A 16,145-nucleotide genomic window follows, 5' to 3' on the forward strand; every position below is an offset into this window, starting at 1 on the left:
GTGGTACATATGGTGGTAGTGTGTGGTACATATGGTGGCAGTGTGTGGTACATATGGTGGCAGTGTGTGGTACATATGGTGGCACTGTGTGGTACTCTTGGTGGTACCTTGGCACCACACCGATGTGGTGATCCCAAACTTTCACCACAATCACAACAGCCTCCGTAGAGGCTTTATAAAAACCCTTTATACTTTAAACCCCCTTTATAAATTTTCCTAAACCCGGCGTTGTTCGGGATAGTTAACCACATAGATTCAAGAAATTAGAATCGTTATAGTGCATAAAATTTTGGTAAAGTTTAATGTATTAAGGGTCAACATGATTAATGTGTACGAGCGAGTTACATTAAATTAAGTTATTAGCACCGTGCACTAAAGTGTACCGTTTATGTCCTCGAACTTTGCTGTGGTTTTCTCTACTGTTCAATTGGCGTAACCGTGAAAAACGCGTACAAGTAAAAGTGCAAGTGCGTAAACTGACCTAAATTGGTACGCGATATTTAAAAAACAAGGTCGAGACAAAACGCTATTACTGCTTTGCTTTTTCCTTCTGAAAATTATTAGCTCCATAAAATATCCAGTCACGAACACGCATTCAAAGTCACTCACGAAACCCGTAGTTATTAGTGAAATATGAATGTGTCAGTCATTGTATTCGACCAATATTATTTTATTGCGTGCAAGACATTCACGAATCATACACTAGGGTCGCATTCACTACTCATTGTGTATGTGAATGGCCTGACTCTCGGCCTTGCCATTCTGCTTCTTGCTCAGCATCAGGCGCTCAATACGCAGCTTTCCCTCCCACACCTCTTCCGGACGTGGTAACATGCCATGTGCATGTTGTGTCATGTCATGTGCATGTTGTGTGTCGTGCCATGTGTATGTTGAGTGTCATGCCATGTGCATGTTGTGTGTCGTGCCATGTACATGTTGAGTGTCATGCCATGTGCATGTTGAGTGTCATGCCATGTGCATGTTATGTGTCGTGCCATGTGCATGTTGTGTCATGTCATGTGCATGTTGTGTCATGCCATGTGCATGTTGTGTGTCATGCCATGTGCATGCAACATGGCCCTGTGCATGTTGTGCCATGTCATGTGCATGTTGTGTGTCATGCCATGTGCATGTTGTGTGTCATGTCATGTGCATATTTTGTGTCATGCCATGTGCATGTTGTGTCATGCCATGTGCAAGTTGTGTCATGCCATGTGCATGTTGTGTCATGCCATGTGCATGTTTTGTCATGCCATGTGCATGTTTTGTGTCATGCCATGTGCATGTTGTGTCGTGCCATGTGCATGTTGTGTATCATGTCATGTGCATGTCTATCGTGTCGCGTGTCGCGTGTGTCGTGCCATGTGCATGTTGTCTCATGCCATGTGCATGTTGTGTCATGTCATGTGCGTGTTGTGTATCATGTCATGTGCATTTTGTGCATGCCATGTGCATGTAACATGGCTATGTGCATGTTGTGTGTCGTGCCATGTGCATGTTGTGTGTCATGCCATGTGGATGTTGTCTCACGCCATGTGCATGTTATCTATCATGCCATGTGCATGTTGTCTATCATGCCATGCCATGCCATGTGCATGTTGTGTGTCCTGCCATGTGCATGTTGTGTGTCCTGCCATGTGCATCTTGTGTATCATGCCATGTGCATGCTCTGTACCATGTATAAGAACGATATATGTGTCAGCAAGACCACCACATCCGTTATTGGTGTCATCAACTTAAAAACAATGTTATTTCTCAAGAGTGATGTTTTCTCTTCCTCCTTCATCACGCTTCCTTATAAGCAACCCTCACCTCTCTTCATCTCACTTCGCCGTTGGAGATTCCAATCATCCTCCAACAAAATTCTATATTTACGCGTGCATTTTAGTGCCATGACTCTGTTTCTAATATATTTCCATTGGATGTGGAAAAGATCCCCGTTCGATCAACCTTGGAGTCTTTGTTCTCGATGTCTCGACGATCTCGCAAAAATTCTTTCAGAGATCGCAGGATCGTCGCTCGGTCGTGATCGCGCTTGAAGGATTTTCTGGCGCATCCGTGGGCCACAAAGGCTGGTCGGAATTAGACGCGACTGTACTTACCGGAACGAAATGAGCGTACAACGAACTTGTCTTTAGTAGAGTTGGCGGAATAGAATATGGCCTGTCTCTTATACACATCTAGATGTGTATAAGAGACAGGCTACGTGCAGTGCATGCACTCCATGCACCGCTACGTGCAGTGCATGCACTCCATGCACCGCTACGTGCAGTGCATGCACTCCATGCACCGCTACGTGCAGTGCATGCACTCCATGCACCGCTACGTGCAGTATCCGGCCAGGAGAATGACCGCGCTCTTTGACCTATCGGCCGTCACGCTCCGCTGCTCTGCTCACTCTTCTCACTTTTCTCTCCTTCCTGCTCACTCATCGTCCCTTTCTTGCTCACTCTGCTCCCCTCCTGCTCACTCTACTCCCTCTCCTGCTCACTCTGTTCCCCTCCTGCTCACTCTGCTCCCCCTTCTGTTCACTCTGCTCTCCTTCCTGCTCACTCTACTGCCCTCCTGCTCATTCTGCTCTCCTTCCTGCTCACTCTGCTCTCCCTCCTGCTCACTCATCGTCCCTTTCTTGCTAACTCTGCTTCCCTCCGGGTCACTCTGCTCCCCTCCTCCTGCTCACTCTGCGTCCCTCTCTTGCTCACTCTGCTTCCCTTCCTGCTCACTCTGCTCTCCTTCCTGCTCACTCTGTTTCCCCTCCTGCTCACTCTGCTTCCCATTCTGCTCACTCTGCTTCCCCTATTGCTCACTCTTCTTCCCCTTGCTCGTGCATGTAAATTCTGCTCAGCCAGTGAGCTGACGAAGTTGGTCAGCGTAATTGTTCCTCATTACAGTTACTTTATTTAATTTCACAATTTACTTGCATAAATTTGTTCCAGAGCTTTGTTCGAATTTCGATTTAGAAGCAGAAATTTAAACAAATTTCAGACATCTTTGACTTGTCGTTTATTTGTTTTTAGTTTTGAATGGGTAAATTAATGATTAATTTAGAGAAGGTAGTCATAATGGAATTATTTTTTATGGTCCATTTTGCATTCGTACTAAAAATGTCAATCAAATCAACATGAGTTTCAATTTTTCATTTAGGTTATTTACATTGCCGTCTCCGCAGCTAACTTATTACGAACAAATATTATTTATAATTATTATTTGTATTATCCAGTCTTGTAACTTGTATATCAAAAGTTAGATTCTATATTTTTGTGATAAGTTTTGAGAAATTAATTGAATTGAACCAAGAAAATTTTGTGTAGTCTGTGGTCGGGATTAAGCTCGTTTTCTTCTGCACTTTACCAGGAGTTAGAAAGAAAACTGTAACGTTCTGTGGGTGACCTAAACAATTTTCAGAAAGACCTATCTTCTAATTGTGCAGTAATTTGAACCAAAAACTTACCATTAGCATTAAATTCAAGGAAATAAAAAGAATTCCACATTAATCAAAATAACGGTAATTATTATAATTACGAACAACTTTGAAACGATCATGGAAATAACATAAATTGATTTTGTGTTTCAGCGTGAGATCCACGACCATCAGCCGTTGAGTCTGGGCCATGTGTCGAGCGCGTCTATGGACAATGTGTTCGAGGCCCTGCTGCGCCCCAGCAGACCCAGACCAGGTCTGTGTTGGGTCGCCGCCCAACAATATATTCACCTGTTGCTTTTAATTGCTATCTAATTATTATTATCTAAGTATTGCTAATTTTAATTGCTAATAATAGGTAACTTGGAAGAAATGAATAGGCATGTGTACGTTGAATTACTTGACGTGTAAGAAATATTAGCACATCATAGCGTGTCTGAAAACTGGTATAATTGAGGCTGTTATCAAGTAAGATAATTTCGCTTGTTTTAATAGAAATTACCAGCATCTTTTGTGTGTGTGTATATTGTAAGTTTAAAGCTTGCATGCCATGCTGTATATTTTTAACTCAATCTAATCATTTTTTCACGATTTAAATTCATATTTTTTCTATACCTTATTCTCTCTTATGGTAAAGTGAGTTCTGACCTTGAACATCAACATTTGTGCAACGGTTATGATTCTTATCCTTAGTAATTGTTCTGAGAATAAATTTCTTGTCATATTTTCAAATTGTAGAAATTGATCAATTTTGAAATGAAGATAGTATCATATTCTTCAATTGTGTAGAAAAATTGATCAATTTTGAAATAAAAATCGTGCCATATTTTTCAATTGTGGAGAAAATTGATCAATTTTAAAATAAAAATCTTATCATATTTTTCAATTGTGTAGAAAAATTGATCAATTTTGAAATAAAAATCGTGTCATATTTTTTCAATTGTGGAGAAAATTGATCAATTTTGAAATAAAAATCGTATCATATTTTTCAATTGTGTAGAAAAATTGATCAATTTTGAAATAAAAATCGTATCATATTTTTCAACTGAGTAGAAAAATTGATCAATATTGAAATAAAAATCGTATCATATTCTTAATTGTGTAGAAAAATTGATCAATTTTGAAATAAAAATCGTATCATATTCTTCAATTGTGTAGAAAAATTGATCAATTTTGAAATAAAAATCGGAACATATTTTTTTCAACAGTGTATAAAAATTGCTCAATATTGAACTTGAATTCACAGAGCCACACACGGCAGACCTACAGAACATCATAAACGACCTGAAGGCGGAGAACGCACACCTCAAGGGGGAGCTGCAGGAGGCGAGAGACCAGGCCGACCTCCTCGAGTTCCGGGTGCTCGAGCTCACTGAAGCTTCCGACCGGGTGAGTGTGTGCCTTTATAGTGGTGATTTTTATTTATTATGTTCTAACATGTGGGTAATTGATTTAATTTTTATTAATTACAGTGCTAAAATGACCGCCCTTAGTGATAATTTTATTTATTATGTTCTAAGATGTAGGTAATTGACTTAATTTTTAATAATTACAGTGCTAACATGACCTGGCCACCCTTAGTGATAATTTTATTTATTATGTTTTAACGCGTAGGTAATTGACTTAATTTTTGTTCATTACAGTGCTAAAAACATGTGCTTGTAGACATGGTTTAACGATTAGATCATATCTTACCGCGCTTGCAGAAATGAGTGAGGCATTGTCCGAAAAGCAGTGAGCTTTTTGGACTTGTGTGGGTCATTTTAGCCCATTTTTGCCTGACAAAAGGTCGTATCAGTGTAAGTCCGCTTTATGTTCATGCTCTGGTGGGAAGATATACGTGTCACTATTTGGAAAATATAACCCATTCGTTTTTCTGATTGATGTAGCTCTGAACACTATATTTTCCTGATTTATGTAACTCTTACTACGTGAGAAATTCTTTTTAAATTTTACTGTGATTCTAGGCTCCGTCCTAAAAAAAACCGAGCTGTCTAGAAATGGTGTAACGAAATTTTTTCTTGCAATTCTGCCTCCGCTGCGAAAAAATCTTCATTAAAATTCCATGAGAAAAATCTTTACGTAGCTCAGAGTAAATCATGCAGGTTTGTCGGCACGAGAGTCTCAGGAATGCTGCATGAGTCACTCGTGCTGGACTTTCCAGTCTCGTTTCGTCCACTTTCACTTCCATGTAGATCTGTGCCCGCAAAACCTGTCCCGCGCGTCTCGCCAGATTTATACCCAATAATATCAGGATCAATTTACCTTGCGTACAAAATGAGTGAATTAGTTCAATATTCGTGAAAAAGCTTAAAATACGAGGAAGATTTGGTTTCTCTTTCTGCGTCATAATAGTGATGAGGTTTAATGATTACATGACAGCGAGAATTTAATCAACCTCAGTAAAGATTATTAGATAAGAAAACACGATGTCCTGCGATATCTATGCCCATAATGTTCCGTGAGAGATCAGCCGTTATCTTAGCGTTATATTGGGTAGAGCGTTTACTAATTACTAGCTCATTATTCTGCCATCTGATCCGTAACATTGACACTATGACGTTTATTCGGGATATTTATTTTACCGTTAGCCATGACTTGTGTATGCTGCAGGAATGGCTATGGCGAAACTTTGTATTGTGGAGATATGATGTATATGGAGATATGATTGACTTTATATGGCCCTTTATATAAATGAGACCCTAACTCCAGCCTAAAACTCAATACCGAATTTTAAATGTGTATGATGTGGCCGCCGAAGACGTGCGTGTAATACATTGACCGCCGATGACGCGCCGATGTGATGTGACGCCGATGTGGCCGCCGAAGACGCGCGTGTAATATTCATGTGAGGAATAGGAAGGGAGTGTCGCGGGTAACCGCCGCGCATGGCGATGCCAAGCCTCCGTGCGCAGCGCAGGCAACCCACGTCGTGACTTGCGCGCCTCATGCGCCGTTCTTGGGTGCAGTTCAAGGATGCAGTGCGCATACTTACGGGGTCTGAAGTGCGCATGCTTATGGGGTCTGCAGTGCGCAGTGGCTGGAGCAGTGCACCAGCTGCTGGAACAGTGCACCAGTTGCTGGAACAGCGCACCAGTTGCTGGAACAGCGCACCAGTTGCTGGAACAGCGCACCAGTTGCTGGAACAGCGCACCAGTTGCTGGAAGCGGGCGACAGCTAACGGTGTTGAAGATAATAATAAAATAATTGTTTGGCAGAATTTCGTTGAATTGCATCAGCTATTTTCTTATTACAAATATCTTTATTCGTCATGGTAAATGTTCCGATTATACGGACACAGTTGCTCCTGAATTTCAAGGTTGTACACTATATACCACGTACAGTCGTAAGCTAATGTAGGTGTATAGTGTTGCGTCTGAATGCACAGTTATGGCCTTATGTAGGCTTTAGTGATATTTACATTTATATTTGAAATGTAATATTTTTCTTTTATATTTCGACCGTAAAAATCATCTTTGCTTCCCCCAATCCTATGTTATTTTCGTTGTATATATAAAATACGTTTCTTATCGACGACATGATTTCTGCGGCTCTTTAAACTATTATCATTGACCATCGCAGATAATTTTGCTTGAGAAATATCATGGCTGGGTGATTTGTAGCGCCTCTGTATCTTATCATTGCTACTGAAGTTTGTGTGAGCTATAGATATATCTTATAACATTCTAACCTCCAAAAGTATGTCTAAACAGTCATTGATTTTTGCTTGTACCAAGCAAGAAGTATAAAATCATTTTAGTTCAACGATTTACGACAGATTATGCAAGTGATGACGCTGGTGTCTTAAGTACCACATCACGATTAGACGTAATACGCGTCGTAGGAATAAAATCACGAATCAGACAACACAAGTGTCGTAGGAATAAAATCACGAATCAGACGACACAAGTGTCGTAAGTATAACAATACAAATGAGATGACACATGTCGTAAGTATAACAACACAAATGAGACGACACACGTGTCGTAAGTATAACAATACAAATGAGACGACACATGTCGTATGAATATTATTACGAATGAGACGACACACGTGTCGTAAGTATAACAATACGAATGAGACGATGCAAGTGTCGTAAGTATAACAATACAAATGAGACGACACACGTGTCGTAAGTATAACAATACGAATGAGACGATGCACGTGTCGTATGAATATTACTACGAATAAGTTGACAGACGTGTCTAAAAATATCATCACGGACGAGAGGACACAAGTCTCGCCTCAGGCAGTAACGAGTTGAAGAGCCTCATTAGTTCTCTCCTTAACGAAGCGCTAATTCGGGGTAATGCTTGCGGCCTGCTTAACCTTAATGACTATAGGTAAACGACTCGTTACCACTTCCCCAGGTACTTGGCTTATCATTGTGGCAAACGGTTATGACCCATTAATCATTACCATTAATCTGGGTGATGATGCCGCGTGCTCGGGAGACGAACACTAACTTTGCTCAGCGATGTAGGACGCCGGCTTAGATGAGGAAGTAGAAATTTGTAGCGCAGTTGAGGCAATAGACAAGTAGCAGGAGTAGTGGTGGCGGTAGAAAAGTAGTAGTAGATTACCGCATTATGTAATGCATGCAGTGATCACTGCAGTTAGCACAGCTCTCAGCACTACAATTGTAGTGTTGAGTACAGTGAGCACTTCAGTAAGCCTTGCAATATTTACTACAGTGAGAATTTAAGTAAGCACTACCGTGAGCATTGTAGTGTTCACTGCAATGAGCACTACAGTATTCATTGCTTAGGTCACGGCTGTGAGCCCATGTTAGTGCGGATCGGATGCCTTGAGTGCCGTGCGACAGCCGTCCGCTTTCTCAGCTCGTCTCAAATTTGGTTTAACCCGATCATCTCATCGGGTTAAATATCTCTTACCTACTTATCTTTTCACATTATTATGTTTGTGTATTCTTAATGGAAAGCTGAGTGATTTTTTTATTTTAAGTGTTGTCCGTTTCGCATTTTGTATTTGGAATTCAGTGTACAAGAAGCTTGCGGAGATCGAGGTGCGGCCGAAAATCGGAGCTGTTGCGTCAGTTCCGTCACCCGTGGCTGTAGTCAGTGCGCTCTGAGCTCCTGTGGGTGTAGGATGTGTGCTATCGTGTCGGACGAAGTTAAACTCGAGTGCGTGGCGGTATAATTTGGCTTTAATTTAACTTTCAACACGTATTCTAAGAAAATATACTGTTGGCGTTATTATAAGTTTGTGATCTAACAAGACAATATTCAACTAAAAAAAGTTCCAACGGCAACATTTGAAGAATAAAAAGGCATTAGTGAAACCTTGCTCGGGAAATGCCATTTAAGTTTTTTCTTTGCTCCTGAATGTGAAGACTGAGAAAGCAATTTCACATGCTGCGACCGTGAACCCAGTGACAAGAAAACATAATCTTCGTACAGCAAAGGAATGCTGTCTCACATCAAGGTGAGAGGTGAATCGGGTGATCGTTATAACACAAAGCGCCTTAGACGTACGTTCGATGGTCACGGCGTCAATGTAGTCTATCTTGTAACGTACTCATGCGTAGCAGTCTGTTATACGCAGCTATCGCACCTCGGCCCCGAGGCGCTGACGAATACATTAATTCTAATATACTGAATGAAAATTACTACATTAATTCATGAATATAATTAATTAATTCCAATATACTCGAGAGTCGAGAGCTTTAGTTAGGTTTTCATTTGTTTAGGAGTTTTTGCAACGTAGCCTTCAATTGTCAGCACCGTTCATTGAACCTTCCTTTCGTTAAACTCTATAGTACGAGGAAATCTCGGATATGTCAGGAGCTGAGGTTTGTTCTGACTGGCCCGATAATATTATATCAATGTTCAGTATTGATTAATAACCAGATGATCTTAGGTTATGAGTTGAGGGTCCAAGGTATTTTAGCTAGGGTCCGAATAAGCGGCAGGTTGATTGAGAGGCGAGTTTCTTAGTTATATATTTACGAACTAGATAGGAATACAAGGAAGCTTGGTGATAAGTACACAAGGTAGGTTTTAGATGGTTACTCTAACGACGGAGGCTACTCGACGCCGGAGTCTGGCATGGTCCTGCGGACTACATGATGATGGCTTACTACGTCTCGCCTGGGACTGCCTAGAACTGACTGAAGGTCTGCTCGGGGTGCTTATATAGGCATGCTATAGTGACGTCACGGAAGTGACGCAGTGAGTGCTACCGCAAGTAAGGGAGTTACGGTAGACAGGCTGACACGTCCCCCCCCTGGAAAGATTCGTCCTCGGATCGGTAATTTAAAAGTGAGGATCACTAATTTGGATACCAATAAGGCTGGTACAAATTTAACACTTGGTGTCTCTAAAGGAGATCCAACAGATGTCATAGATCCATAGGACAATCTCATGTTATAACCTCATAATTAGCTAAGTAGACTTTTATTATATAGCTATTGGTTTTTTAAACCAAGTAGTAGTATAACCGACATTACCTCCCCTTTATCGGAAAATTGTTCCTACAATTTATTGCAGAAGTTAAACACAGAACAATTCAAGTTCTAGGGAAATTGCCGATATCATCAAAAAAATACATCCGCAATGCATAATAAATCTCGAAGTAAGATTATAACACATACGAATAAGAATAAAAGCCTTCATTGAATAATGGAAGAGGTAGAAACAATGGAGTCTTCCTATACAATCATTCTAAATTCAAAATGAATAAGTACAAACCTATGCCATGATTGATTGAATGCTAACACCGAGGTACTTGATATACATCAAATAAATGAAACAATTGCAGCGCACAATTATCATCGGCGAGCTTTCATCGAATCACATAGAAAATTATTAATATATAGATTTCGCAATGAGGGAACAATATATATATGATGAGATGAACGCATCATTGAAATCAATTTAAGTATCATTCCGTTCCCAGAAAAGTTATTACATTGCAGTACATCCACGAAAAGTTATTACACTGCCAATAGAGATTCTAGCAAAGACATGGGCATTTAAATTGAAAATCAGATAGCTAGTACCAAGCTAATCGGGATGTATGGCATTTTAATTCAAATGGCATGAATAATCACCCATAGATGTAAAGCAAATCACTATTTATAGTGCAATAGACATCAAACTTTCTGTAGTACGTAAATGTTATCAAATTCGCTGTAACACATTTACCGATATAGTCGATGAAATTAGAAAGTTCAGATTTAATTAAAGCATTCTGCTTCAACATGTTAATTTCACACGTGGGGAATAGTATAGTTGAACGGGAAACACATTATTTGTATCAACCCTTTTACATTCGCAGTGCTTAAGTCAAACACAAAATTTAATTTGAATTACAAAATCTCATTATCATTAAACATTGTTTGAATGACCGTTAAAATTATTGAAACATACTTCAACAATAAAGTTGTTAGGTTTTTAACTACGGTTCGTATTATGTGATCTTCTTATTGATTCTACACTTGCGAAGTCTTATTAACGCAGTAACAGATCTTTTTATTAACTCGTTTGCATTATTAACTTGAAAAACCGTAGGTTTGCTAAGTACTGCAATCCAATGCACAGAATTATTTTCATTAACACATATAATAAAAGTGCAATTGCAATAATCGTAAGGCAATGATAAAAGTAACATAATTGCAGTTACAATACATTCTCACAAAAAAAATTCATTAGCTCAGTACACGCAGGTACTCGCGTCGTTGATTTAAATCTACCATTTGAAATTGCAACACATCAATTTATTACTCATACAGTTAACGCAATTGAGGCGATAACATACATTATCGTTACTGATGATATATTAGAAAATTATATTATAGTAGAACATCCTACTACATTTAAAAATCAAAAGACATTTTTATATCAACTCCAATGAAATTAACAGAAGCAATCAGAGTGAATCATTCTTTATGCTGAAAAGTTTTATTTTGAACGAGTCATACATAATCCGTAGACTTTATGAATTATTGTTAATTCGACACGAGTCGAATCTGAGGATTGATATTACAATATCGAATCATAACAATATTGAATCATGGTACAATATGAAATTCATTCAAGATTCAGTAACTTGAAGCTACTATAGTACCACTCTCCTCTTACTGTCTTACTAAAAGAACATTTGTATTTTGCTTGTATATGTTCGTTTGTACGTGGAACTGGCAATCAAATAGAATAATGATGCAATCGAATATCGGAAAATCAATAGCTTGACAATGATTTAATTGGCAATGGCATGATTAAACAAGATTGTAACCATACATGAAGTACAAGGTTCATACCATGTTTACCAATCCTCCGTATTTCGAGATCATGACAGTAGGCAATTCAAAGCAAATGCAATACTTGCAAAGAATGATTCGCTCCGGTTCCAGATGCTGCAAGCTATGTGACTATGAGTCAGAGACCAATGACGCACAGCGGGTCATCTTGTACTCTTGTCACAAGGCTCTTCACATTCTGCTTCAGGAACACTAGCAGCTTGACAGCTGGCTCACTTCCTGAAAGACATGGTACATTTTAGTATTTGAACATATAAATTGTAAATAGACAGTATACCAAATATTAAAAATCGTCAACACATGACAAATCAAGTAATTGTACGCTTGATGTAATATAAAGTAAGATTACTTTAACAGCAGTACAAAGTATTGAATTTCGTACATTGAACTTCAATAGTTTTAGTTTCTTGCATTTGAATAACTAACAATGTTATTATTCTATATAATGCAATCATTTTAGTTGAGTCATCATTTATCTTAATGTTTACAGTTACAACTGTTACAACATTGACTGAACTCTTTTAAAATTTATATATCATTATACGAACGTTAATTAAAGTTTACAAAATTAAGAAGCATTTACTACTTCGTTAAGTCGTATTAAAACTTTTAATGAACCGTTGTTCGATCAAGTCGCAATTGAGTTAATCACATTTAATGTTTACAGTTACAACTGTTACAACATTGACTGAACTCTTTTAAAATTTGTATATCATTATACGAACGTTAATTAAAGTTTACAAAATTAAGAAGCATTTACTACTTCGTTAAGTCGTATTAAAACTTTTAATGAACCATTGTTCGATCAAGTCGCAATTGAGTTAATCGAGGAATTTCGCTGTAAGCAGAAATTGATTAACAGGAAATGCAATGTGACAACATCGCATACTGTGATTTCTAAATAATCAACACCTTTTCACGCCTGTGTTCATTTCTGATCACGAGTACATTACTGCGCAATCACACTCAATCTCTTGGTTTGCTGATACGACCATTGTAAGTCGCTGACATGAGCAAAATCATCAACATTGAAACAGGATTAAATCCGATTCGATTTCTGAGACGTGACGGCGGAAGCTTGTTTTTGTAAACAATTCTTCATGTGACCATGAACAGAAGAAATTTCTCACCACATCGCTGATGTGTATCATTCAGTTCAGAAATCATTATCACGATAATATCGAATGAAGGTCCCATAATTATAAGCAGAAAACTTTTACAATTGAGCAATATTACTCCAATCATAGAGCAAGAAAAAAATTCATCTCGCGTGCAAATCGTCGTTAAGATGACAATAACAATAGTATGTTATTGTAACTCATTTATCGCAGAACAAGTTTCTTTTCGTAAAGAAGAACTCATTGAATTGAATCGCGATTTATAAAACGATTTTCAGTCTTCACTTCTTATTGCGATCGTTAGTTCGATCGTGTCTTTGATCGAGAATTCGATCAAGCTATGGACTCTTATTCACTTGCTGAGGCAAATGCTCTCATCAGTTTTAGGTCATAGGTTAACGCGATCTCAGTTGAACTTCCTCTAATGCATAAGCACGTATGCTATTGCATCGATTTTTCACTCAACACGTGTCCATTAACTCAATTATGCACGTAATCGTTATATAAGGAAAAAGATATTGAATTTTTATCCTGTCGTGTTTTCAATTAGTAGCATTGTCAATATAATATTGATCATAATTTGCTCTAACTTGATTACTTGAATTTATACAACAGAAGTTTTTATGCTCTACATGTTGTAAGTTTGAGCAACGTGAAGTTTTAAACGATTATAAGTCATCTCAATAACAGTCTTACTGACAACTTAATTTCTGCATGCGTTATAGCGTGCAGTAGTCAAGCTATTATTTATTACATCTCGTTATATTCATTAAAAGAAATAACATTTAACAGTATGAATCAAGAAAACATCTTTGCACTCAATTGCATACAATGCAATCTTTTGGATGCGTGCAATATTATATAACGGAATATTTGCTTTTTAACGTTATTGCATTGTTATAAGAGTACAGAGATTTTAGTTGCACATTTATTCTATTTTTAATTTTAATGATAATTACTTTAAATTAATTATTAACGTCATCAAGTGCATTAATTTAATGTCAATATTAACACCATCAAATTAATTGATTTAATGTAATGACAAAATCGAATAGAGAGCTCATTGATAGCGAGTCACTCGTTTCTCTCTCTCTTTGCATTGGAGCATCTCAGTGCCAGAGCACTTCTTTCTCACGGTAAGCTACATGGCTAGCCGCGTGGCCTTGATCTCTGAACGTACTGTGTACGTGGATGTCACGCACATAAACTGTACGTGCAGGCGCGTTACAGGAGCACTGCTACTACATACTCTTGTTATGAAGTTTGCAGCGGAATAATGGAACATTCATAATGTTCGTCAAGGCTTAGCAATTATATTCGCACTGACATTTTAAAAGTCATTAATTAATTCGGAGTTAACCATTATGAGTAAAATCTCCGTAAAGTGCGTTTATCTTCACATACCTCTGAAATTTGCATAGACATTAATTTAACGATAATTAGCCCGTCACTTATGACTAATTGACGTTTATAAGCCATGCTAAAATCATAAAAAAAAATCACAGCTCATTTCTAGATTCATAAATAAATTCTTCACATCATTCAGAAACTTGCTTAGACTTTAGTTCAGCGTTAATTAGCCCGTCACTTATGTCTAATTGACGTTTATAAGCCATGCTAATAACTCAAGAAAAAATGTAACAAAGCTCGTCTCCAGAATCAGAAATATCTTCATATCATCACAATTCATATCAGTAATCATCATAAGCTAGGAAATCGGAACACGAATATTTCGTTATTACCGTTATTATCAATCTAGTTGATTTAACTCGTCTAGCATTATATTATTACTGAGCGATCAATTAATCCACTTCATTATTGAAGGATTACTGTATTAGTGAGCGATTTTCCAATCATAATTACACAATATAAGATAATTTCATTATATTGGTATTGAGCGATTTTTAAATCCACATTATTATGAAAGTATTAATTCATTATTGAGCGAGTTATAGTTATAATATACAATATATGAATTATTTCATTATATTGTTAATGAGCGATTATTTTACATCACCTGTTAAGATTATTTGCGCATTGTTACATGGTTAGTGTGGACAGGTTTTAGTTCATCATTTAAATAACTTCATTTTCGTATAGATCAGAACTCGTCAGTTCGTTGACAAAATATAATTTATAATGTCAATATGAAGTTTTAACAGAGCTGCATTTTAGTTAGTATTACTAACCTCACAGGATTTCATTTTCATCTCATATGAATATGAGTGATTGGCCTCTATTTATCTTCATCACTAATGATTTAATTATATCGGCTGGAAACATTTATCCTGGTGAGCTTAGGCACACTCACCGAGGCACCCACGCTGCCGCCTAAAGCACCGTGGTGCACATGTACCTCCACTCGAAGTAAAAAAATCAGTACTTGATGTTTTATTGTTCGTACGCTACCACATGACTGATGTCACATGACCTCTCTTACGTGCTATGTGATAACACTGCAAGCAGAAAATAGATGTAGCGTATTTACGAAATTCAACATCTGCGTTTGACATTAATATTTCAACATATTAATTGAACATTCGTAACGTTGGCAATATTCATAGTAAAAAAATTTACTATATAGAGACTTGCTTTATAAAGCATATAAAAATTCACGCATGATCAGTGCGTTACTGCAGTTTTTTATACCCGGGAGGTGCTGCAGTTCGAAACCTGTGGAATATATTATTTATTGACGTCATACATTTATTATTATTCTACTACGTTTATCGTTAATAGAATACTCAACTTCCGGACTTGCTGAGGCGCCTGGAGTTGGTGTTAGCCTGCTCTTTGGGGTCGGGTCAGCGTTACTTCTCCTGTAATCTTCTTGCTGCAACGCTAATCTTGATTATAGCGTTGAATTATCTTCCGCGACCTCTCATCTTGAATCTTGAATCAAGGTCACTGCTGCGGTGAACTGGATTCGATGAGCTTTTCGTATTGATGGTAGTCGTGACCGCTCCCAGCATCATACTTTCTTCGCTCTTCGCTCTTCGCTCTTCTGATGTGATGAATACGCTCTTCGCTCTTCTGATGTGATTAATGTTCGTCTTCTAAGATTTTTATATTCGGCGTTCGCAGAATATATGTACATCGCTTTCAGCTATCAAGACGTTTAATATTTGTGAAGATATATAGCCATCATTTCATTTATGAAGATATCTTTTCAGATTCTTCTTGTTTTATTATAATTGTAACCAATATATTTCAGACACCCTCGTATAACGCGTGGGGCCATCTCTACCTGTGCATTTCGTATATCCGTCGACGACGTTGTAGACGATGATGTATACGACGAAATGTAGAAGTTCTTCTTCGAAGT

General features: G+C 37.9%; 1 protein-coding gene across 1 annotated transcript in view; it reads left to right on the forward strand.

The window, feature by feature from the left end:
• The first annotated feature begins 2,224 nt into the window (after window positions 1-2,224).
• The window catches only part of LOC108669665, a 51,432-nt gene continuing 37,511 nt past the window's right edge, over window positions 2,225-16,145 (forward strand). Inside the window, exons 1-3 of the mRNA XM_018157062.1 lie at window positions 2,225-2,848; window positions 3,575-3,677; window positions 4,668-4,810. Coding sequence (XP_018012551.1) covers window positions 2,225-2,848; window positions 3,575-3,677; window positions 4,668-4,810 — 870 coding nt within the window. The remainder of the gene's footprint in view (window positions 2,849-3,574; window positions 3,678-4,667; window positions 4,811-16,145) is intronic.

Source organism: Hyalella azteca, unplaced genomic scaffold (assembly GCF_000764305.2).
Source record: "Hyalella azteca isolate HAZT.00-mixed unplaced genomic scaffold, Hazt_2.0.2 contig546, whole genome shotgun sequence".
Lineage (NCBI taxonomy): Eukaryota > Metazoa > Arthropoda > Malacostraca > Amphipoda > Hyalellidae > Hyalella > Hyalella azteca.